At 33.3% G+C, this 25,424-nt stretch overlaps 1 protein-coding gene across 1 annotated transcript in view; it reads left to right on the top strand.

Moving 5' to 3' along the window:
* The window catches only part of LOC142349629 (E3 ubiquitin-protein ligase rnf213-alpha-like), a 119,548-nt gene that overhangs the window by 19,942 nt on the left and 74,182 nt on the right, over positions 1-25,424 (top strand). Inside the window, exon 2 of the mRNA XM_075401329.1 lies at positions 670-832. Within this exon, the coding sequence (XP_075257444.1) occupies positions 670-832 (163 nt within the window). The remainder of the gene's footprint in view (positions 1-669; positions 833-25,424) is intronic.

Genomic DNA, 25,424 nt, shown 5'->3' with positions numbered 1-25,424 from the left:
ACACACACACACAAAACACACACACACACACCCACACACACACACACACACACACACACACACACACACCACACACACACACACACACACACACACACACACACACACACACATATATATATATATATATATATATATATATATATATATATATAAAACACTTCCAAATTTGTCAAAAAGCATACTTATGAAAAGACTTTTGCTCAAACCATGAAAAGACCATGCTCGATCCAATAAGCCTATAAAAAACCATGCTTGAGCCATAGACCTTGTGAAAATACCTTTGCTCGACTCATTAAGAGACCAAGCACCACAATTAATTTCTATAAAAAAGACATTTGCTGGACTTTAACTAAGTACCTCGACTGGGTAATTTAGGTCAAAATTGACCCCCCTACTAGACTAATTGGGTCTTTTCATACGTTTAGGTATGGACTAGGGCCCTGGAGAAACGAAAACTGTTTTTTGCCCTGTCTAATATCAGAGATAAGTTTTCTGGTCTGCATTTAGATCTGTGTTAGATCTTATGCACGAAAGTCTCCAATTAATTCGATTGAAAGCATTCAGTAACTTCCATTACTGGACTGGATGGAAAGTTCAAAATGTTGTACAGATCATATTTTCATCAAACACTTAAATTTATGCGAGAGACGTCTCTTGTTTTTTCAGCGTCGCGAGAAACTATTAGAAACAGAGGTCGCAGACTTTACACCCAATCAGCCGTACCCAGAACTGATGGAATGCAACATTGATGGACAAAGCTGCGTCAACTCACTTATTTCCTATAATGACAATCCAGATTTTAAAATTTGGATAAAGAAGCACATGTCAAGTTAGTATCCTCTTCTTAATGATCCTTAGAACTATTGAATAGTTCTAAGGATCATTAAATAGTTCTAAATTTCGGGAGTTCATCAAAATTGAACTCAAGCTAGAGTTAAAGTTAGGTGTAAAGCTACATTTTAAACTTATCTAAAGGTAGTACTTGAGCTTTTCTCATGAGAAAACCCGAGTCAAAATGCAGCAGATTATGTCTATTGTGTGATACCATTGTCCAATCGGAAGTAAGGACTTCTCTCTACAGTAATAAATAGCTAATTCTTAAAATAATTCTCAAAACAAATCTCAGAATTCACCCACACTTCTTCTAAAATATGTTCCTATCTGACATTAACATATTTTTTAGTGTTGTCATAACTGAATTTGTACATCTGTGATTTTATAGCAAGACATCGTCAATCACCAGAAACTCCAAAGAAGTAACAACAAATTTCAATAAATTCGTTTTCAGATTGATACAAAAATATCAAACATTATGATAAAAATTTACTAGCCCCTGAGCACCAAATCTAACCAAACACAATTTAGGTATTTAACCTGTTTTTGTGTCGCAAGGAGACTTTATTTTTCAATTATCAATTTATTTTTATATAAAGAAGACCCTTCGGTATGTTCGGTTTGTTCGGTATTGTCGATTACGAACGTAAGAAAGATTCGGTATGGACGTTTTTGGACGCGAGAGAGATTCGGTATGTTCAGTATTTAAAGGTAAGAGATCGTCGATATGTTTTGCTTCAGACGTAAGAGATTGCCGGTTTTTCCATTGGAAAATTTAATTTTTTTGTATATAATGTAGGGAAACGCTAATGTACAATTTTTTTGCCGGAATTTCAAACGATCTTCTTCGAAAAAATTCTGAAAGAATGTGCAAATTGACTGAAGATTCTGTTTAAATTCATTCACAATAGTAATTGAACGAGTATAGATTTCTTGATTAATTTTTGAATTCAAAAAGGTAATATACTTGCTGAGCATTGATGAATGTTTTTATTGATTAATTCACTTTCACTGAGTTTCTACACACTTTCTTTTAGTTTGCAATCAATGTTTTTGACGGTTGGTTGCGTTTCAAAACACCCAATGCCGATCTTTTTTATTGTTCGGTCTGCTGGAGTAATCTGCTTTTCAGACCCAGAGTTCAAAAGATCCTCGGGTTTCTCAAAACAATACCAATCATCTTAAGTTTAAAAACGACGATACCGAATCTTTCATATGTTAAATACCGAAGAAAAAAATGTTACTGATGAAAATATCATAGGAAATTTCGTCGTTTTTGGCCAGAATAACACGACGACACTGACGATTTCTTATGTTTAAAAACCGAAAATTGTGCGAACTAGCGGATGCACCCAAAAACACCATCTAAATTTTTATAGATAAAAAAATTGAACTCCTACCCAAACGTTTTTGAAAAGTATCACAACCTTTTATATATTTTTATAGTAAATTATTCAACATGCTATTCATTTAAACTCAGTTAGATCTCCATCAATTTTTTAAAATGTTTCTATCAAATTTGATAAATTCATTGTATAGTATTCAGATTCTTCCAGAAATTTTTGTTTGTGCTGTTTCTAGTAAGTATACATGTCGAGGCATATTCCTTCATACTTTGTTCACCCAAAACCAACTTTGCCTATTATCTCTGTGTGATTAAATATTTGCGATTCACTTTGTCAATTCTGTCTAAGCACTCGGTCCAAGAGACTTGATAGTTCATATAGCTGTAATTGGAAAAAAAGGTTTCACTCTATATTTTTCAAATTTTTTCTTTTTGGACTTCTAAAAGTTTCTCCGCATATATTTCTACGAAAAACATTTTTCAACAATCATTTTTACGGTCTTTGTATTGGCTTCATTTTGTTTTGTTTGCTACACCGTAGACTAATACGCCATTTTGTTACAGCGGTTGTATGTAATGTTTATAAAATTTGATCGATAATTCTAACTTGAGATGAGATCAAACTTTACACAAAACCCTGATGACTCTGTTGCGTGTATTTTTAACAGAGGAAAAGTGTGGATTCGTACTTTGTTCTGAATCTAACCATAAACGTAAACTTGCATTTTCTGAGCTTCTTAATTTTTCAGTCTGAATTGAAACGCCATACTGAAAGTCTCCCGTAGCTTAAATTTTTTGTGGTTTTCTTTTTATTTAAATTGATCATATTCCTTCAGTCACGTGGATATTTTAAACAAATCATATTCTAGTTCCGAGTCAACCTATTTCAGAAATACGTTAGTATTATCGACAGTTAGCATCATTTGATTTTTGGACACGTTTTTTAGATCTTGGATATAGTTGATGAAAAATACAAAGGTCCTGCAATTGAGCCCTGTGATAACCCATAGAGTTCTTTGATTTCGTTTAGACGAGCATTTTTGAGTTCTGATTTGAACTTACTGCATTCTATCTCGTAAAATTTTTTAAAATGTGCGGAGAAGTTTTGCTCCAACGCACTGTTTTTTAATCTTCAGTAGTAAGATTTGATGACCACAAGTAGCGGAAGAGAGTTCAGAATCTTTTCTTTTCAAATACTTTTCCATTGACAGGTAATAGTGATATGGGTCTATGATTAAGAGTAGGCATTTCTAAGGCCACTTTTGTGTACACGTACCACTCTAGCCGTTTTCAATCATTTTCGAAAATAATTATTCTCCGATGCACCGTAACAAAACAAAGTAAATGCACCAAGCACAAAAAAACTGATGATCTTTTAAAACTTATTCGGGACGTCTTTTTATTACAGGAACTTCTGTCTTCAGACTTTTCGTTTTATTACACACATCACAAAATGTGAATTGATGTTTGACACAAAATTAGATCCAGAAACCGGAGATCTCTTATTTGCCAAGCTTGTTGATATTCCAACACAAAACTTTTGATGTTCGAGACTTCAATGTTCGCAGTTTGATTTCTTGTTTTTCTTAAAGCTTGATATAATTTAAATTTAATGATTTAATTTAAATTACATATAAAGCTTGGGTTCTTTCGCCATTGCTATTGTCAGATAATTTTTAAAAAAACTTGCTTTAGCTTTTCTCGCGAAATATTTTACCCAAATTTTACTGAATAGAAAGTTTTCCAATTATCACAGTTTATGCTTTGTTATACTTTTCCCAAAATATGCTTCCTTTGCGCTCACTTTTTAAAAATTCAATTGTTTTAATATTTTCTCTTTTATTGTTTTTTTATCATCTTTTGAGTTAGGAATTGGCCAGGGACGCCTGTGATACGGCTTCGGAGATCTTCAATTGCCATTGAAGTGACAGATATCTCATTTCACTATCAACGACTAAAAAAATATTTTGAACAGATCCCAATTAAAGTCTAGTCTCAGTTCTCTATATGAAAATTTTGCCCACTTTTGCAACAGAGCAATACTTTTATTCTCTTTCACGCCCCCAAAAAAACCAAGTCGCAGAAAATACTATACTGATCATTTATGGCTCTTCGACATCTAAGCAGCTTGGAATGTGTTGATGTTCGTACAGAAGATATCTAATGTTCTGCATAATATTTTTGTTCTCTAGCAGTGCTTTTTACGACGTTAATCGATCTACAAACACTGGGCTGATTAATCAACTCATAAAACTTTTTTTCATGCCACATGAATAATTTAAAATCTTCGTAATTTGATCTTGTGGCCGTTTTTCCAATGTTTTATGTTTCTTTATTTTTTGTTAATATCGTCTGCTTATTTCATCATTTTGTCATCTCCCCGGAATAGTTTAATAAAAATTTTGTTTTTAATTCTTCGAAAATTGCCTCAATTAGACATCGATTTCAATTTAGTTTTGATCACAGCGAATTGTTGATTTTGTTGTTTTTCCTAATAGGAACATAACTCATCAGAGATTGATCTTATCAAGAATAAATTTTGCAAAAGGAAGAAATTTTTCTGCATGTTTAGAGTTTATTTTCCTGTCGGAAATGAAGTTCTGAAACGTTATCTTGTTGTATACTACTCTCTTGTTCCTGTATGACAATTTTACCTGTTTTCACAGAATTTTGTCATGCGGTTTATACAACTATAGATTTCAAAGTAACTTTTTTCAGAATACAAATTTTGGTTTTCATATATCCAATGTTACGCCTACAACCATATGCTTTTGCCTACTCATCATGTTTGGGAATTGTTTGCTCTCTTTAAAAAATACACAAACTTTTTGTCCTGTTTTTTATATTCAAGGTAAAACAAACTTTCAGCGGCGAATCACTTTCTCTCAATTGCTTTTGTATGATTCTCAAACATCAACAACAGAAATATCAACGGGGAAAAACATAATTCCTGACTTCTAGTGGAGAGTAAAAACTGAAAGAACCATAAACTATAAAAAGTAACAACGGTCATTTTTTAAAAAAAGTATTGAAAAAGAGATATAGAGGAAACCTAATTAATTATTGCCTTATGGTGCGAAAAGAAAATTTCTAATGTTCTGCATGCTGTTTTCATTTCTCTAGTATTGCAGGATACGTCGTTCAATGGTGTTAAGATCAAAGCACTGGGCGGATTAATCAGATCATCGTCAATTTTTGATTATCTTGTCACAAAAAATTTAAACCTCTACGTTAAATACGAACGTTTTCTCATATTTCCAATATCTGGTGTTCGTCTATTCATTTGATTTCCCTTCGAAGAAATTAAGGCCTCCTTTTCATCTCCTCGGATTAGTTTACCAAAATTTTGTTTTTAGTGCCGCACAAAAAACCTTTTTTGGACTTTGATTTCAAACTAAATTGGGTCACAACGAATATGTATAGTTGATTTTGTTGTTTTGGCAAATAGGAACGTAAATTATCAAATATTGCTCCTCTCAACCAGAAATACGGAGACATTACTGCATCATGAGAACTTATCTTCCTTTCAGATATCAAGTTATTTACAAAGTTATCTTTTAAGAGGTTTGGCACTTTATAAAATTTCAAAACACCTATTCTCAGAATACAAATTTCGATTTGTCTCCTCCAACCTGAAGCGTACAATCCATTTCATTTGCATATTCGGCTAACCCTGTTAATTTGGGCTCTTTTGTTCTCTCGGGAACACACCAATTTTTTTCTCCTCTTTGTTATCTGCAATATAAAGCAAACCTTCAGCGGACAATCAATTCCCCTCAACTGATTTTTCATGATTCTGCCTAATCAATAACAAAGATTTTACCAGGGAAGAGAATAGTTTCTAATTTTAAGCGGAGAATTGCTGAAGTCGCTTTTAAGCGGAGAGTGCTGTTCTTTTATCTCAAAATTGTTGTTCGCAAAATTATGCAGACGATCGCTTCTAGATTCACCATTTTCTTCTATATTATTAGCGAGGTATCATTTGTGTTTTCGTTATTCAGAATTTCTATTTTTGCTAGAATACCATATTCATTTGAAACAAAATTATTAAACAACCAAAATTTTTAAGGAAAAAAACAGCAGTCAATATAAAAAAAACAATTTTGAAAAGGAGATTTAAAAGAAAACTATCAAATCTTTGCCATGCGAATTTTTTGCGGAAGATGAAGAAATGTAACATCCAAACTCTACTCTGAAACTCTCTCCAAAACTTAAAAAAAAAAATTCCGTAAACAACAAAGTACTTCTCCCATGACTTCAAACTACTGCCAAAAATAATTACTTAACCATATTGAGGAAACTGAAACGGGCAATAATGACAACAAACATGATAGTTTTGTAAAAAAATTTTTCGCTGAATAGAAGAGGAGGATTTTGTTCTTAGTTTTGTTCTTAGTTTAGATATGATATTCAAAACGCCATCTGGAATTTCAGAAAGTGTCGCTTCAATTGAGGTTCCTATCCGTGTTTAGTGTTTTCAGTTGAAACCTAGCATGTTTTCAACGAAATGTTTCTCTTCATCAGAGAAAAGATTTGCAAATATTTTTTATTCAATTTTTTGTTCTTCACATAGAAGAGAGGCAAATTGGCTTAAGGAGGTGAGCACAATTCTTAGCACTCATTTACGCTTTTGAGAATTTTTGTCGACAACTATACCGATGCAGTTATCAACCTCATCGAAAATTTTCATTTCATCCAGCTTTTTGTTTCACCTGTTTGACCAATAGTATCATTGCATAGTACAAGTACTGCACATTTACATGTGGTAGTCACATGGTTTCTCCCTCCAACGAGCGTTCAAGTTCATCATCTTGTCGACAGTTGAGAGCCATTATTTCAAGTAAAACATATACTCTTAATTGAGATTATAAAACAAATCTATATTTGGATTAGTTCAAGCCTTTCTCAGTTTTTTAAACAGCGTCTGTTTGCCAGAAATAAACAAGATTAACAAATACCACGTGTTTGGGGTTATGCGGTAATTCTCTTATGTTAGGTAATGTTTGATAAGCTTTTTGGTCTGTATAGTTTTAGGTTGCTCAGAGTGCAGCTTTATTTTTTTCATAACTTATTTCATGCAACATCGAGCGGACGAACGCCTCTAGTTACATCCTTTTCTTTTTTTTGCTATCAGCTAGCTAACACTAGTCTTTTCGACGCTCAGCGTTTTAGTTTTTGATACCATAGATTAAAATTCAGGAACAGCGAAACCAAGGCACATCCAAAATATCAAGCATGAGAGCAGTCATTCTTAAAAGACCATTTTGTAAAAAATATAAATAAAACCAAACAGATCGTTGCTTTGAATCATGCGCAATATGAGCAAAATGTACACGCAAACTGTAAAACTATTACTATGAAACTTTCTCCAAACTCCATGAAAAACTCTCATGACTTCAAACTTATGTCGGAAATAATTACATCATCATTTTGAGAAAAATGAAAAAGTCAACAATGACAACAGGCATGATAAATATAACCGGCATGATGAATATAATGACAACAGGCATGAAATCGACAGGTCAATAAAGCGCGGAGGGTTTTGACTTTAGTTTCAACAGGAATATTTTTTAGAAAACTAGTATCCAGATTTTCAGAAAATGTTTTTTTAATAAGCAGGCCCATTAGAGTTCAGTTTTTTTCAGTTGAAACCCATCACGTTTTATGTTTGTCAATTGTAGCAGAGCCTGTTTCTGTTTCCCACTTTTAACAGAGCCAAATGCGCTTGGAGGGGTTAGCAGAGCCCTAACACGCAATTACGCATTAGTGAATTTCTCGGCTTTGCGAACTTTATCAATACGGTTATCGACCTCATCATTTTTTAAATTTCATCCATTTTTTCTGTCGCCTGTTTGATTGGCGAGGTCCTTGCATTGTGCTGGTTGGTACTTCACATTTCCACGTGGCGATCAAATAATTTTTCGCTTCATATAATATATAGTCAATCAATCCTTTTTGCTGTACTTTTTTGTTCTCTTGGTATTTCCTCGATGTCATCGATCAAATTTTATAAGAGCCCAAACCTCCTCTGATCACCAGCTGTTTTTATCCAAAACTCTGCTGCACTTTTTGCTGAGCTCTTTGGGTTTGTTGGTCCGCATATTTCTCACTCATCATAGAGATTTGATACGACTGAGTTCCACACTCCAGTTAATTCGTCTTTATGTATCATCAAAAATGGCTAATACTTTACTATTTATCTAGATTTAATCAAAAAGATGACGCATAAAGATAACGCTTAAAGATAACGCATAATTTTTTGGAAGCCATAAAACCTTAAAATTTGGCTTCTGTAAAAACTTCTCAGCGAACAACTGTATTCTGTTGAGACGAGAACAGTTGAAACCAGAAGTGCGTGAAGCTACTTTACGCGCAGAATTAATACTTTGTTACAAATTTTTAGAACCTTCGGGTCCTCTTAATAAAATCCACCGGTTATATTGAAAAATACAAATTCTATCGGTAGTTAACGACTTAAGCTCACCTTTCTATTTGTTATGCAGAATAGTTTTTACAAAAAGCAAGGAACAATGTTACTCCTTCTTCACTAAAAACTACTCCCGAATCACAAAGGCAAATTCCCCTTTCTCAAACAAAAGCCTACAATTTGATATATATATATATATATATATATATATATATATATATATATATATATATATATAAAAGCCACTGCAGTCAATAGTTTTCTAACAAAAAAAACATTGATCACACTTTTTTTTCTTATATTCAGCCGACCTAAATACCGCATCTCAAAATACCACCCATCGTCTGAATCTTTGCAAATGAACCTGTTCAAATTGAGTTACCCTGCCAGAAAAACCATCTCCTCAACAGGAAAACGAACAAACCATTAAAAGAATCAAAAACTCACATTTGTGAAAATTGATACTGCCCAGTATTGACATGCAACTTCTGATTTGCGAAATCTCTAGCCTCACTAGTATCATTTTTACTTCCTGTGTCGTGCAAGTTTTATGTTAGACAGTTAGTGAAGAAAAAGTAACACTTCTTGGCTACCCACTGACTTGTCACCATGTATCTTTTATTTATAGTTGTTGACAGAGCCCTCTGTCAACGGTTTTCTTAGAATTTTTCGAGGAATAACAAAATGGCATCGCATAAATAAGCAGGATCCAACTAAAATTGACTCAATTGAAATTTTCAAGCATCTAGCTTTACTAATTGTTGCAATACAACTGTCGTTACGAAAGTAAAACAACCAATTTTTTTAACAGGAAACAGAACGCTTCCCTTAACAAAACAATATAAAAAAGTTGCAAAAGATGTGAAAAATGCAGTAACGCACGTTGCCTGATCATAACGAAAAACAAAGCCATCGTTGTGCAACCATTTGAACGAATGGTTAAATTCGCTGAATATAAGAGCAATACAAAGTAAAAATTTCAGTAAATTTGTAAAGTCACCTCTAACTAATACCCTTTGGCAGCTGATTGTTTGGAACCATTCAATAAAATCGTGCATGGAAATCAAACTGACAGTAGCTACAATAAAACTAAAATGTTTTGGGGAACTCATTTCTTATGTAAAATAGCTGCAAAACAAAGGTCAAAAAGTTGGACGTGCACGAGAAAAAGTGTCGGTTAAAGATCTCAGAGATGGACATTTACACATAGCAATTAAAATATTTTTTGATGAAAGTGTTAAATTCGAAGACCAGCAAAGCAGAGAAAAGTTTATGGCTTTTCAAAACAGATTTTGAGATTTTTTTGTTGTTTTATAATGCAAAACAGAAAAAAGAACCAGAGAGTTGGAAAAAAACGAAAAAGGGTTTTTATAAGTAAGAGTAAACTTTGTTCCTTTAAAACTTAAGCCTCAAAAAGACCATACTTTTATTGACATTTAGATTGCAAAGTTGTGAAACAACCCAAAAAATTTGTTTTAGGGAACTAAAAATTTTTTCTGAACTCCAATGAAATTTTTTTCCCGACTTTTCTTACGTTAAAATTTTACTTGAATTTTACGTACAACAAGTTTCCAAATTCTACAAATTTGTTATTTTCAGCGGTGCCATTTGTTTTTGACATTCATACTCCATTTTTTGTAACGTTTAAAGTTATCTGCCCTTAATGAAATAGCATCTCTTCAACAGGAAAACAAACAAGCCATCCAAGAAATCAAAAACTTACAGTTGTAAAAGTTGCTCCTACCCAGTGCTGGCTTTCAACTGAAGAGAAATTCTATCAAAAAGTTAATAAAACCATCAACCGTTCATTTGCAAAATTTCTAGAAACAGTCCAGCCATTTTTACTTCCTATGTCTTTGAAGTGTTAGGTAAAAACATTTAGTTAAGAAGCAGTAATAATTCTTGGCCACACACTGACTTGTCGCCATGTATCTTTCATTTATAATTGTCGACTTACCTCTGTTAACGATTTTACAATAATTAATCGAGAAAAACAAAAAGGCAAGGCGCAGATAGGAAGGATCGATTTAAAACAATATCAATTGAAATTTCCAAACAACTAGGACTACTACATTTTGCAACACAACAGTGGTTAAGAGGGTTAAGAGAACAAAATTTAAAAAAAAAAACAGAATGCTTCCATTAAATCGGACACATGTAGCCACCAGAGAGACGATGATGTCAGAAAATTATATTCCAAAGTTGTAAATATTGATGACAGTTTTTGTGAAAAATGCAGAAACCCATGTTGGCTGAACACAACGACAACAAAGCGATTGATGTGAAACCAGTTGGACCAATGGTTAAATCTGCTGAGTATAGAAGCAGTACAAAATACAAATTTTTACTAAATGAGAAAGGTTGGCTCTAACTAATACTCTTTGGCAGTTGGTTGTTAGGAACAAAAATTGGGTTTCATTCCTTATTTAAATGAAATCATGTATAAAAATAGAATTAACGAGCAGTAAAACGAACTAGTTTGTTACGCGAAAAGACCCCAGAGCGAAAGTCGATACATTTTATTGATAATTGCCAACAAAAGCATTTGCCAACATATTTATCAGAATGCTTCAGGGATAAAAAACAAAAAAAAGGATCAAGAAGAACAACAGTATCAAATTATAATCAAATCATCGGAAATTAACAAACATCTAAGAACTGCTACACAGTTTTCGCGAAGCGAAAGTAACTAAATTTGATAGAAAAGAGAAAGAATATTTCAATTAACTCAGATATATTCCTTAAAAGTGTCACGATGATATCAAAAGATATACTCAAAATTTATTAATATTGATAGCAGATATTGGAGAAACGCATTTGCGCATTTTGTCCAATAATAACAAAAAACAATGTGCAAATTTTAACTCAACGGCTAAAATTACTGAATGTGAGAGCAACATAAATTACAAAATTCAAGAAATTAGTAAAATTAGTGCTAATTACATCTGATTGGCAACTATTTGTTAGCAACTTTCATTCCTTATTACGTTTCTTATGCTTGTAGATATGACGAGAAATGGCACCAATGACGTTGCAACATTTTGAGCACTTCATTTTTTAGGTGGAAAAAAACAGCAAAGATCAAAAGTAAAAAAAGAGGACGTTCACAATACCAAGTATCCCCGGTTGAAAATCTCAGAGATGACATTTGAAAAGACTAATTAAAGTTTTTTGCAGTCGTTTAATTAGAAGACACCCGGATTGAAGTTTCTTTCATTACATACAAGGATCATATATGATTTCCTACTGTCCGTTCATGATTTCTTAGAACCATCTTAGTATGAAACCAAAGAAATCATATTTTGATCCTAGTATGAATTAAAACAAGACGGCTCATGCGAGATCTGTGCGTAGCATGTTCCAAAATAATTCTCAAAGTTGGAAAAACAACTTTTAAATTCTGTCAGAAACACGAAAGCCACACGAAAGCGGGTATCCGAAAGCAACTTATATGCTTTAATGAAAACTACTTGTACTGTTTGAACCAAAAGATGCCGTCTTTTTTAGGCAGACAAAAACAAAAACACTTCAACAATTTCTAGAATTATAGTATTAGTACAATTTAAAACTCCCAGACACAGAAAAACTATACAAACAAACACACACATTGCACAATAAACACCAACAAACAAATACAAAGCCCAACACCAAAAAAAACATTTATTTGTTTTTCCAAATTGATCAATACTGATGGTTGTCACTTTTCTTTTAGGAGCTTTGCTGTTTTTCCAAAAAAACTGGGCGTAGACTTATTAAGAAAATTGTACCGGTAACAATAAAGGTGACATAAAAGTTTTCAATGTAAATTTTGATGTTTGTAGTGCATTTTTTCAATTTTTTTTCATGAGCTTAATATTTCATGAGCTTAATGTAAGAATTAATTCTTTAAAAATCTAAACGAGATTAAAATTTGTCTTCAATGCAACTTTGATTTTGGTCTTCTTTGAGCAATTTGTAGCAAATAATTATTAATTTTTCTGATTTTGTCATGATTTCTGACAGTTTTTGCGTTCTGCCTCTGTTTGGGTTCAACATTTACAGCATCAAACTGTCTCAGAATAAGTCTCTTTTTTTTCTCTCTCTCTATCTTTCTTTCTTACACACACATATCGCATTAAGAACACAAAGACACTTATGCACACCCATAGAAGCGCACACACGCAAATACAAAATGCAACACAGAAAAAGTAATACAATATACTTTTTCGTATCTGATCTTTACTCGAAATTCGTCGCCGTTCATGCATGTCTTGATTGTTCTTTCTTGATGATCTGGCGTGAACTTCTTGAAGCCAATCTCTTGGTAATTGTAAATATGAAACTAAAATCAAACAAATTTTTTCTAAGTTTTTCGAAATGTTTTGGTATTTTTGATGTTTCATGAGTATAATGTGAAAATTCTTTTTTGACCTTTCGCTGACCTGTTGTCAGTGAGAATTGTAAACTAAGTTTTGGTGTTGGACATATTTATGAAATCAGAGTTTGTAGCAAAGACTATGTAATTTTTCTTGTTTTCTGACATTTTAAAAAAAAAATCTGCCTATGTTTTTGTCAAACGAACCATCTGCCGCACAATAACTCTGAATAGCGTTCTTTAATACAGAAATGAAACACACACTAAAAAACGCACACCCATACATACAGCCACAGAAGCACGCACACATAAAAACACAAATACAAACCTCGCCAACAAATAATTTTTAAAATTTTTTTCGGCAATTGATCTTTACTCAAAGTTCGTCACCATTCATTTATGTCTTGAGAATTTTTTGGCAAACTAGTATGGTTTGGAATTCTATGGGTCATTTTGTCCTGAATCGCAAAAATCACACAAAAGTCTAAAACGAAATTTTTGAAGTTCTTTCGATATATTTTGTCATCTTTGACGTTTCATGGTTAGAACGGGACAAGTAATTTTTCAAGATCTTGCTCAAATGTTATCAATGAGGTTTAGTAATGCACAGTATCTGTATTGGACATATTTAAAGTCGAAGAAACTTTTCCAATTTTTCAAGATTTCTGACAGTTTTGGCAAATTCCACTATTTGTTTCTATAATATAAGTGGACTATTTCTCTCTCACTAAATCTCTCTCTCTCTCTCTCAAACTTATACGACTAGCCTTACAAATACACGCATCCATAGAGAAAAACACGTAAGCACGCGCACACACAAACGCAAAGACATTTCTCGCCACCAAAAAGAAACATTTTAACAAAAAATATTTGCTCTCTAACCTTTACTCAATGTTCGTGACTCTGATTGTTTTCCAGCAAATTAGGCGTGGACTCTCTCAGGCAATAAATCTTTAATCGTAAAACTGACAATACAATTTGAATCGCATTTTCCGAAATTTTTTGATACATTTTGACGTTTCTGTTGTTTCATGAGAATAAATAGGCTTTTCATTTTCTTAAAAAATCTCATAGATGCATGCACAGTTCGATTTAATTAAACAATTGTCTGTCTTAGACGTCTCTGACATGTAAGAATGTAAGAGAACGTTTAAAGCTGTTCTGACAGGCTCTTATTTGGTAGCCTCGATGAACATTGGTTATCAGTATGTTTTGTCTTTTAGCCCTTTCACTTTCTAGTTAAGAGTTTTTTAAAGAATTGGAGAAGTGTAATGATTTTTATGTTAACTGAATAGAAAAAGAGAATTTTCCCTTTTTTGTTGAAAAAATTTTTGTTCTTCATATGAGGAATTTCACAGTAAATAAAAAAATTGGTGCGAAAAATTCGAAAAGGAATTTCAAAATCTGGAGCAGTGAAAAATATTTTTTCATTTACAAATTATGAACATGGTTTTAAATTTCCTAACTAGGCATTCCACAAACTCTCCTAGTCTCAAATTCATCTCTATGTCATTGTAATTTAGGAGTTTAGTTCGAATTCTCTGACATTATAAAGAATACAAAAAAGGAAAAGAACTGATTTGATTATATTTTTTCAATAAGGAAAAAAGTTGATTCGATGTTCATTTCATGAAACGGGCTTTCTTACATCTCCAAAATTTTGAAATTTCTAAAACGGTAAACTTCTTATGAATTGATTGGAAATTTTGGCAAAACCTCTTCAATTTAGACAAGAATGAATTTTTGTGCTCTGAATTTCAGACTTTCAAAATTGGGTTTTGGTACTTTAAGAGCTCTAAATTACCTGAAATCGTCCATTTTTCAAAAACAAAATTTGGTTTAGAGAAAAAATGGTTTGTGCAAACGATTTTAAACAGCAGAAAACAGAGAGACGGATAGAATTTTTCTAATGTGAATTTTAGGAAAAAAAGGAAATAGTTTTTATTTTTGGAAAATTACGTTCAAATTGTTTAAATTGTTAATTTTAGGCTTTGAACTGTTAGGATTCAGTGAAAAATCTCTATTTAACAAACTTGTTTCAACTACAAATTCTTCTCGCTGTTTCTCTCTTAAGTTTCAACGCGAATCTGTCACCGCCCCCCCCCCCCTCCCAAATTCTGATCTGTTTTCTTTCTGAATTTTTTCCTTCGAAGAAACTTTAAAGTGTTCAGCCTTTGGAAATTTCTGAAAATTTTTAAAGAAATCAAAACTAGATCCAGATCCTGAGAACTACGAAATAGTGTCTTTCTTTTTTCTTTACGATACGTAAACGAAAAATGAAAATTTGACTGAAGAAAAAAAGCCAGCCTCGCATATATTTCCCCCATTTTTAAAAACATTGCTGGAACAAAAAGAGTTGTTTTTAAAGTAGCAACACAATTTTTTTCACTTTTCTTCTTCATTTACAGCTCCATTTGCTCCCACACAATTGCAAAAAATTGACGAAAAAATTTATATGAGAACACAATCGTTGATATTACGCAAATTATAACAATATGTAAAGCCATCCAGCCCCATTTTTAGAAGCTTCATGCTCATAAATTTTTACTGTGCGGAGGATCACGTTAATGATTATGGTTCAATGGTTTGAAGACTTCACAAAATATACTGCGACGATTGGTTGCACAGCCGGCTCAATGGAAACCTGAGGAATAAAGGAAATTGGCCGGTCCTCTGTACAACTCATAGCCAACGAATTTGTCTGGAATGAACCGGCAATGAAACATAGAAGCTGCATCATAGAGTAGCAGAAACAAAATGATATTGAAAGGTCCTCGAATTCAAGAAAGACATCAAGCATGGGAAAAAGTAAGGAGAGTATTGTGTATTGCTAAAACCTCTGGTTGACAGAGACAGCGCAATGAAGACATTTCCAAAAAAGTTACACAGGAGCGCGTGCAAAAGACACAAAGAAGGGAACAAACAAAAATTTCTGGTTTTCAGTCCAACTTTGGTCACAAAAGAGGAAGAGTACCTAGTGGTTGTTGATGGAAAATAACAAGTTCGCCGATGGACAGTAAGTCAGAGAGCACTAAAAGATGAACATCTGTCTTCTTGAATTTCCGGTCGGACCATGTTCATAACACTCTTATATAAAGTTCCGAAAAGTGGAGAGATGTGACAATTCAAGATGAATTGATGACTCACTTCATAGAAGCTGGACACCATACTAATGCGAACCACGTAGTTTTTGGGCATTTCAATCGGGAATCAAAAAAGTCTAAAATAACAACAGAGCTTATCGAAACATTCTCAAACCTGTGCTTCAACTTACTCTCAACACCAAATGAAACAGAAATAGAACATTATCGAAAACTACTATTTACGTAGTTTTTACAGATTTTAATTGCCAATCAAATGTAATTGGATCTACCATATCAGATCACTGTTGTATATAGCTAGAACAAACAAAAACCTCAAAAATGATGCACACCTGAAAACAGAAAATTATATCGGAAGAAATTGGTAGAAACTAGAACAGCACAAAATGCAAGCACTTTTGAATTGCAGTCTGACATCTAAATTAAGAGAGAAAAACCAACCATTAAAGCAATGCCCAATACAGGAAACCTTCCGTAAAACTGAAGAATTATTGACTCTGCTCTAGGCGAAGTGATACCTCCTAAACAACTCTCAAATAAACCAATCATGAGCTGCTGAATACACAGCAAAGTAGAGAACACTTGTGTGAGATAACAGACACTTAGAAGTGTGTTAAACTGAAAACAATTTTTTCTGAAAAACTGTTTTTTAGCAAAGATAACGATTTAGCAAAGAAAACTTTTAGGAAAGATAACGTTTTAGCAAAGTTAACCTGTTAGCAAAGATGAGAACAAATTTGTAAACAAAATTCAATCTACCAACTGCCACTCAGATAAGCTCCAATTTCTCTGGAATAGGGCCCACACTCGCGGCAAAAGAGCCGCTCAAGAAAACTTAAGCCACGTCAGAGAAATAGGCAACACCATATATCAAATCACATGAATACAGTAGCCAGTTACAGATATTGAATTCCACAACGAAATTTAAAAAATTAAAAATAAACTTAGCCTGGATCAAATGGGTTTTTCAACAAAATCTTCTTAAAATTGTTGCTTCAACCATTTTTTCATGTCTTTGTTATCAGTTTAATAAAATAATAGTTAATGAAGTCTATGCAGAAGAATGAATGAAAGTTGCTAGAGTTATTCCTACACACGAATAAGGTCCTCTACCCTTTACGAGTAATTACCTGGAGATTTTTTTGAAAAACCCTGCATTCAAGATTAATTTTTATGCTAATTAAAAACGATTTAATGTCAAAAAACAACTCAGCTTTATAAGTAACCGATCAGCAACAGATGCTTTTGTTGGGGTAGTTGAATGCACTTGTGACCTGATATCTAAAAAACATGTTGCTCACTGCACTTTACTGGATCTATCAAAAGCATTCGGTACTGGAGATCAAAAACTGTTAATCACAAAGTGTGATGTCTATGGACTACGAGTTAAATCATCGAGTGTCCAAACATTGCAATTGATTAACCGGAAACAATTTGTAAACTTTAGGGGCGAAACATCGAGCAATCTGGGGGTTACCTGCGGAGTAACTACAAATTCTTCTCGCTGTTTATCTCTTAAGTTTCGACGCGAATCTGTCACCGACCACCCCCCCCAAGCTCTGATCTTTTTTCTTTCTGAGTTTTTCAATTTTTTTTCTTCGAAGAAACTTTAAACTGTTCAGCCTTTGGCAATTTCTGAAAATCTTTATAGATATCAAAATTAGATTCAGATCCTGAGAGCTACAAAATAGTGTCTTTCTTTTTTCTTTACGATACGTAAACGAAAAATGAGAATTTGACTGAAGAAAAAAAGCCAGCCTCGCATATATATTACCCCATTTTTACGAACATTGCTGGAACAAAAAGAGTTGTTTTTAAAGTAGCAACACAAATTTTTTTCACTTTTCTTCTTCATTTACAGCTCCATTTGCTCCCACACAGTTGCAAGAAATTGACGAAAAAGTTTATATGAGAACACAATCGTTGATATTACGCAAATTATTACAGTATTTGAAGCCATCCAGCCCCATTTTTAGAAGCTTCATGCTTATAAATTTTTACTGTTGCCAGGATCACGTTAATGATTATTGTTCAATAGTTTGAAGACTTCACAAAATATACTGCGACGATTGGTTGCACAGCCGGCTCAACGGCGACCTGAGGAATAAAGGAAATCGGCCGGTCCTCTGTACAACTCATTGCCAACGAATTGGTCTGAAATGAACCTGCAATGAAACATAGAAGCTGCATCATTGAATAGCAGAAAGAAAATGATATTTGATATTGAGAGGTACTCGAATTCAAGAAAGACATCAAGCATGGGAAAAAGTAAGGAGAGTATTGTGTATTGCTAAAACCTCTGGTTGACAGAGACAGCGCAATGAAGATATTTCCAAAAAAAAGTTACACAGGAGCGCGTGCAAAAGACACAAAGAAGGGAACAAACAAAAATTTCTGGTTTTCAGTCCAACTTTGGTCACAAAAGAGGAAGAGTACCTAGTGGTTGTTGATGGAAAATAACAGGTTTGCCGATGGACAGTAAGTCAGAGAGCACTAAAAGATGAACATCTGTCTTCTTGAATTTCCGGTCGGACCATGTTCATAACACTCTTATATAAAGTTCCGAAAAGTGGAGAGATGTGACAATTCAAGATGAATTGATGACTCACTTCATAGAAGCTGGACACCATACTAATGCGAACCACGTAGTTTGTGGGCATTTCAATCGGGAATCAAAAAGTCTAAAATAACAACAGAGCTTATCGAAACATTCTCAAACCTGTGCTTCAACTTACTCTCAACACCAAATGAAACAGAAATAGAACATTATCGAAAACTACTATTTACGTAGTTTTTACAGATTTTAATTGCCAATCAAATGTAATCGGATCTAACATGTCAGATCACTGTTGTATATAGCTAGAACAAACAAAAAACTCAAAAATGATGCAAACCTGAAAACAGAAAATTATATGGGAAGAAAATGGTAGAAACTAGAACAGCACAAAATGCAAGCACTTTTGAATTGCAGTCTAACATCTAAATTAAGAGAGAAAAACCAACCATTGAAGCAATGCCCAATACAGGAAACCTTCCGTAAAACTGAAGAATTATTGACTCTGCTCTAGGCGAAGTGATGCCTCCTAAACAACTCTCAAAAAAAACCAATCTTGAGCTGCTGAATAAACAGCAAAGTAGAGAACACTTGTGTGAGATAACAGAAAATTAGAAGTGTTTATATGAAACAAAGAAATTTTACAAAGGCCCTAGTCCAGAAAACTGAATGCAATTTTTTCTCAGAAACTGTTTTTTAGCAAAGATAACGATTTAGCAAAGAAAACTTTTAGCAAAGATAACGTTTTAGCAAAGTTAACCTGTTAGCAAAGATGAGAACAAATTTGTAAACAAAATTCAATCTACCAATTGCCACTCAGATAAGCTCCAATTTCTCTGGAATAGGGCCCACACTCGCGGCAAAAGAGCCACTCAAGAAAACTTAAGCCACGTCAGAGAAATAGGCAACACCATATATCAAATCACATGAATACAGTAGCCAATTACAGATATTGCATTCCACAACGAAATAAAAAAAAATAAAAATGAACTCAGCCTTGATCACATGGGTTTTTCAACAAAATCTTCTTAAAATTGGTGCTTCAACCATTTTTTCATGTCTTTGTTATCAGTTTAATAAAATAATAGTTAATGAAGTCTATGCAGAAGAATGACTGAAAATTGCTAGAGTTATTCCTACACACGAATAAGGTCCTCTACCCTTTACGAGTTAAAACCTGGAGATTTTTTTGAAAAAACCCTGCATTCAAGATTAATTTTTATGCTAATTAAAAACGATTTAATGTCAAAAAACAACTCAGCTTTATAAGTAACCGATCAGCAACAGATGCTTTTGTTGGGGTAGTTGAATGCACTTGTGACCTGATATCTAAAAAACATGTTGCTCACTGCACTTTACTGGATCTATCAAAAGCATTCGGTACTGGAGATCAAAAACTGTTAATCACAAAGTGTGATGTCTATGGACTACGAGTTAAATCATCGAGTGTCCAAACATTGCAATTGATTAACCGGAAACAATTTGTAAACTTTAGTGGCGAAACATCGAGCAATCTGGGGGTTACCTGCGGAGTAACTACAAATTCTTCTCGCTGTTTATCTCTTAAGTTTCGACGCGAATCTGTCACCGACCACCCCCCCCAAGCTCTGATCTTTTTTCTTTCTGAGTTTTTCAATTTTTTTTCTTCGAAGAAACTTTAAACTGTTCAGCCTTTGGCAATTTCTGAAAATCTTTATAGATATCAAAATTAGATTCAGATCCTGAGAGCTACAAAATAGTGTCTTTCTTTTTTCTTTACGATACGTAAACGAAAAATGAGAATTTGACTGAAGAAAAAAAGCCAGCCTCGCATATATATTACCCCATTTTTACGAACATTGCTGGAACAAAAAGAGTTGTTTTTAAAGTAGCAACACAAATTTTTTTCACTTTTCTTCTTCATTTACAGCTCCATTTGCTCCCACACAGTTGCAAGAAATTGACGAAAAAGTTTATATGAGAACACAATCGTTGATATTACGCAAATTATTACAGTATTTGAAGCCATCCAGCCCCATTTTTAGAAGCTTCATGCTTATAAATTTTTACTGTTGCCAGGATCACGTTAATGATTATTGTTCAATAGTTTGAAGACTTCACAAAATATACTGCGACGATTGGTTGCACAGCCGGCTCAACGGCGACCTGAGGAATAAAGGAAATCGGCCGGTCCTCTGTACAACTCATTGCCAACGAATTGGTCTGAAATGAACCTGCAATGAAACATAGAAGCTGCATCATTGAATAGCAGAAAGAAAATGATATTTGATATTGAGAGGTACTCGAATTCAAGAAAGACATCAAGCATGGGAAAAAGTAAGGAGAGTATTGTGTATTGCTAAAACCTCTGGTTGACAGAGACAGCGCAATGAAGATATTTCCAAAAAAAAGTTACACAGGAGCGCGTGCAAAAGACACAAAGAAGGGAACAAACAAAAATTTCTGGTTTTCAGTCCAACTTTGGTCACAAAAGAGGAAGAGTACCTAGTGGTTGTTGATGGAAAATAACAGGTTTGCCGATGGACAGTAAGTCAGAGAGCACTAAAAGATGAACATCTGTCTTCTTGAATTTCCGGTCGGACCATGTTCATAACACTCTTATATAAAGTTCCGAAAAGTGGAGAGATGTGACAATTCAAGATGAATTGATGACTCACTTCATAGAAGCTGGACACCATACTAATGCGAACCACGTAGTTTGTGGGCATTTCAATCGGGAATCAAAAAGTCTAAAATAACAACAGAGCTTATCGAAACATTCTCAAACCTGTGCTTCAACTTACTCTCAACACCAAATGAAACAGAAATAGAACATTATCGAAAACTACTATTTACGTAGTTTTTACAGATTTTAATTGCCAATCAAATGTAATCGGATCTAACATGTCAGATCACTGTTGTATATAGCTAGAACAAACAAAAAACTCAAAAATGATGCAAACCTGAAAACAGAAAATTATATGGGAAGAAAATGGTAGAAACTAGAACAGCACAAAATGCAAGCACTTTTGAATTGCAGTCTAACATCTAAATTAAGAGAGAAAAACCAACCATTGAAGCAATGCCCAATACAGGAAACCTTCCGTAAAACTGAAGAATTATTGACTCTGCTCTAGGCGAAGTGATGCCTCCTAAACAACTCTCAAAAAAAACCAATCTTGAGCTGCTGAATAAACAGCAAAGTAGAGAACACTTGTGTGAGATAACAGAAAATTAGAAGTGTTTATATGAAACAAAGAAATTTTACAAAGGCCCTAGTCCAGAAAACTGAATGCAATTTTTTCTCAGAAACTGTTTTTTAGCAAAGATAACGATTTAGCAAAGAAAACTTTTAGCAAAGATAACGTTTTAGCAAAGTTAACCTGTTAGCAAAGATGAGAACAAATTTGTAAACAAAATTCAATCTACCAATTGCCACTCAGATAAGCTCCAATTTCTCTGGAATAGGGCCCACACTCGCGGCAAAAGAGCCACTCAAGAAAACTTAAGCCACGTCAGAGAAATAGGCAACACCATATATCAAATCACATGAATACAGTAGCCAATTACAGATATTGCATTCCACAACGAAATAAAAAAAAATAAAAATGAACTCAGCCTTGATCACATGGGTTTTTCAACAAAATCTTCTTAAAATTGGTGCTTCAACCATTTTTTCATGTCTTTGTTATCAGTTTAATAAAATAATAGTTAATGAAGTCTATGCAGAAGAATGACTGAAAATTGCTAGAGTTATTCCTACACACGAATAAGGTCCTCTACCCTTTACGAGTTAAAACCTGGAGATTTTTTTGAAAAAACCCTGCATTCAAGATTAATTTTTATGCTAATTAAAAACGATTTAATGTCAAAAAACAACTCAGCTTTATAAGTAACCGATCAGCAACAGATGCTTTTGTTGGGGTAGTTGAATGCACTTGTGACCTGATATCTAAAAAACATGTTGCTCACTGCACTTTACTGGATCTATCAAAAGCATTCGGTACTGGAGATCAAAAACTGTTAATCACAAAGTGTGATGTCTATGGACTACGAGTTAAATCATCGAGTGTCCAAACATTGCAATTGAGTAACCAGAAACAATTTGTACACTTTAATGGCGAAACATTGAGCAATCTGGGGGTTACCTGCGGAGTAACACAAGGTTCTCCTTTTGGACCGCCTGTATTGTTTTTTTATATATCAACGTCTTGGCAAATTTACAGAATCATGGTGATCTTGTACTTTATGCTGATGAAATCAAAATTGTTGGTGAACTAAAAACATTTTATATACATGATGATCTGACAGCAGTGGATTTATGGGTGTCTCAAAGCAAGCTTACAATTAATCAGAGCAAAACTAACGTTATCACATTTGGGTTGAAAAAGCCACTCTGAACTGATCTGGAATGAGATCAAATTACAGCAACCTTGATATGGAAGGAATCTGGGCGTTTGGTTATATAAGGATCTTGATTACTTAAAACAATTACGAGTCATGAAAAACAAATGTATTAAATTCATCTCACTCTTCTATCTGACAGAAAAGTATTTATCAACCAGCATGCTGATAAACATCCTGAAAACATATGGTCAGCACATCAATCAATTTGGATGTCTTCTTTATGGCAAAGCGTCAAGAAGTCACCTAGGAGCTACTCAAAGACAGCAAAATTGTCTCACCCGAATAATTCTTGGCTGAAACGAAGTGGCAAAATTACAACATTTCGAAAAAATATTCCATGCTCTCAAAATTTGAGTTTCTTTTATACGAGTTGCTTAAAATACTTCGCCAAATAGTTCACAGTTTTTTTTGGTTAACAATTTTATATCTACCTCTGAAAATAAAAGATGCCTTTATGATCAGAGAAGACCCAAATCAGTAACTACTCATTTTAAAATGCCAACGGCTAATAAAAACAACTGGAATATATATATATATATATATATATATATATTAATTTGCAATCATTAATTTGCACCGACACATTTTGAGAGATTTTATAATTGTGGAGCAGAGCAAACTGAACAATTTTGTTCACAAATCCAGAGATCTGAATATAGTAGACTCGCAGTATTTCACCAACTGATTTTTGTCAGCGCTTTTATTATATTGAAGAGTTTTTCCTTTAATCTGACATTTATTCTTTTTCTCTAGGTTTTTTCTTTTTTTTTAAAAAAAAAAGAGTAAAGCAGGAGAAAAAAGAGTCATTTAATTGATCGACCTTTTTTGGAAACCTTGTACGGCGTCTGAAAACAGTTTTCTAGCCTAATTGACGTCTTGATAATCAATTCTTGATACATCAAAAAGTCTTCAAGTAATGCCGAAGAGATCATTTTAAAAAAAATGTTCTTTGAGAAAATTGTATTTGGAGTTTATTTAAAAACGCTTGCATTCAGACAACCATCATCTACAACATAAGAAAAAGGAAACAAAATAAAATTTCTGTTACCAAAAAGTCATTTTTCTTGCCCTTATATTGGTGAAATTGAAAATATGGATTAAACTCAATTTCAAATTTTACCCAAGTAAAATTGACAAAAGAGAGTTGAACCTAGAATTTTTTTGTCATTCCTAAATCTCAATGAGATGTTTTTATGATTGTTTTCAATTATCCTTCAAAAATAAAAAAGGAAAAATGTTGTCTGTTTTTCAACAAGAGCGACTGTGATACAATTTTTCCGACCCCTCTTGAGGAGGGAGGAACTATATGCTCAACTGGTTTTTTTTGTTCAGACAATTTTGACCGGTCGATATTTTCATTGTAGAGAGTTGAGAGTGTAATCAATAAAAAGCACATCCAGCGTAGAATATGGAATTAAAAAAATTTTTGAATTTTGTTTTCTAGATCGAGTAATCGTGGTTTAAAGTTTTGCGAATATTAGACCGATTTGGTTTATTTTTGTTCGCATTTTCAGGAAATTTTGCCATAAATTTCGTCAATTTTGCTAACAATAACTCAAAATTTTTAACAATAGTATTGTTGATTTTATTTTTAAAGACAAAAAAGTTTGTGGACTGTTTTGATGTAATTTTTCTGGCCAAAATTTTGGCTAAATAATTCAAAACTCAGACTTTTTTTCAAAAATTGCCGAAATAAGCTTCTTTAGTCCACTTTGATTCAATTTTCCGGAAGTACACACCCAAAAAAAATATTAACACAATTTTTATTAAATACAAAGGGAGCTAGTCCTGCTTCCACTTCAATTGAGAGTATTCTGGAGTTAACATTTTGCCTTCTTTTCCTAAGTTTACGATTATCAAAAACGCAGCATTTAATATTGATATTTTAAATAACAATTTATCTAGATCTATCGCGTCGATCGCGACGAAACAATTGAGTGTTCTTGATGGACAAACAAGCATAGCATGGCTGGTTTTGGTCCAGCCTTGAACTGTTACAATCCAAAAATAATTCGGATTGTAATCAGTCGGTCTTTTTTTTTAAAAAAAAACGTTTTTCACCTTATCATTCTCATTTTGATTAATTAAACAATTCAAATAAAAAATTGTTGTTAATGGGTCCAATTGTTTTCATAGCCATTTTCAAATTAATGTATCTGGTTTCTTTACTCGTAAGATTTTGGTCGTTTTGACTTTTATAAATATTTTATTTTTAAATAAACAATAGCTTAGTGAACTTTGCCACTATTTTTCTCTCAAATTGGTCAACGTGTAGCTTAGAGTCAGCAGAGAAAGAATGCATCTTCTTCTTGTTCTTGCTACTATTAACATTTCATATTTTTTAAGCGCTAAGTTATGGTTTTCTGGCTTTGATACTACTAGATTTAACATTTGTTTTATTTTTAGTCATTGGACAAATT

The sequence above is a fragment of the Convolutriloba macropyga genome, chromosome 11, assembly GCF_964194025.1.
Source record: "Convolutriloba macropyga chromosome 11, txConMacr16.3, whole genome shotgun sequence".
Lineage (NCBI taxonomy): Eukaryota > Metazoa > Xenacoelomorpha > Acoela > Convolutidae > Convolutriloba > Convolutriloba macropyga.
The sequence above is the reverse complement of the archived record's forward strand: the minus strand, read 5'-3'. Positions and strand labels throughout refer to the sequence as shown.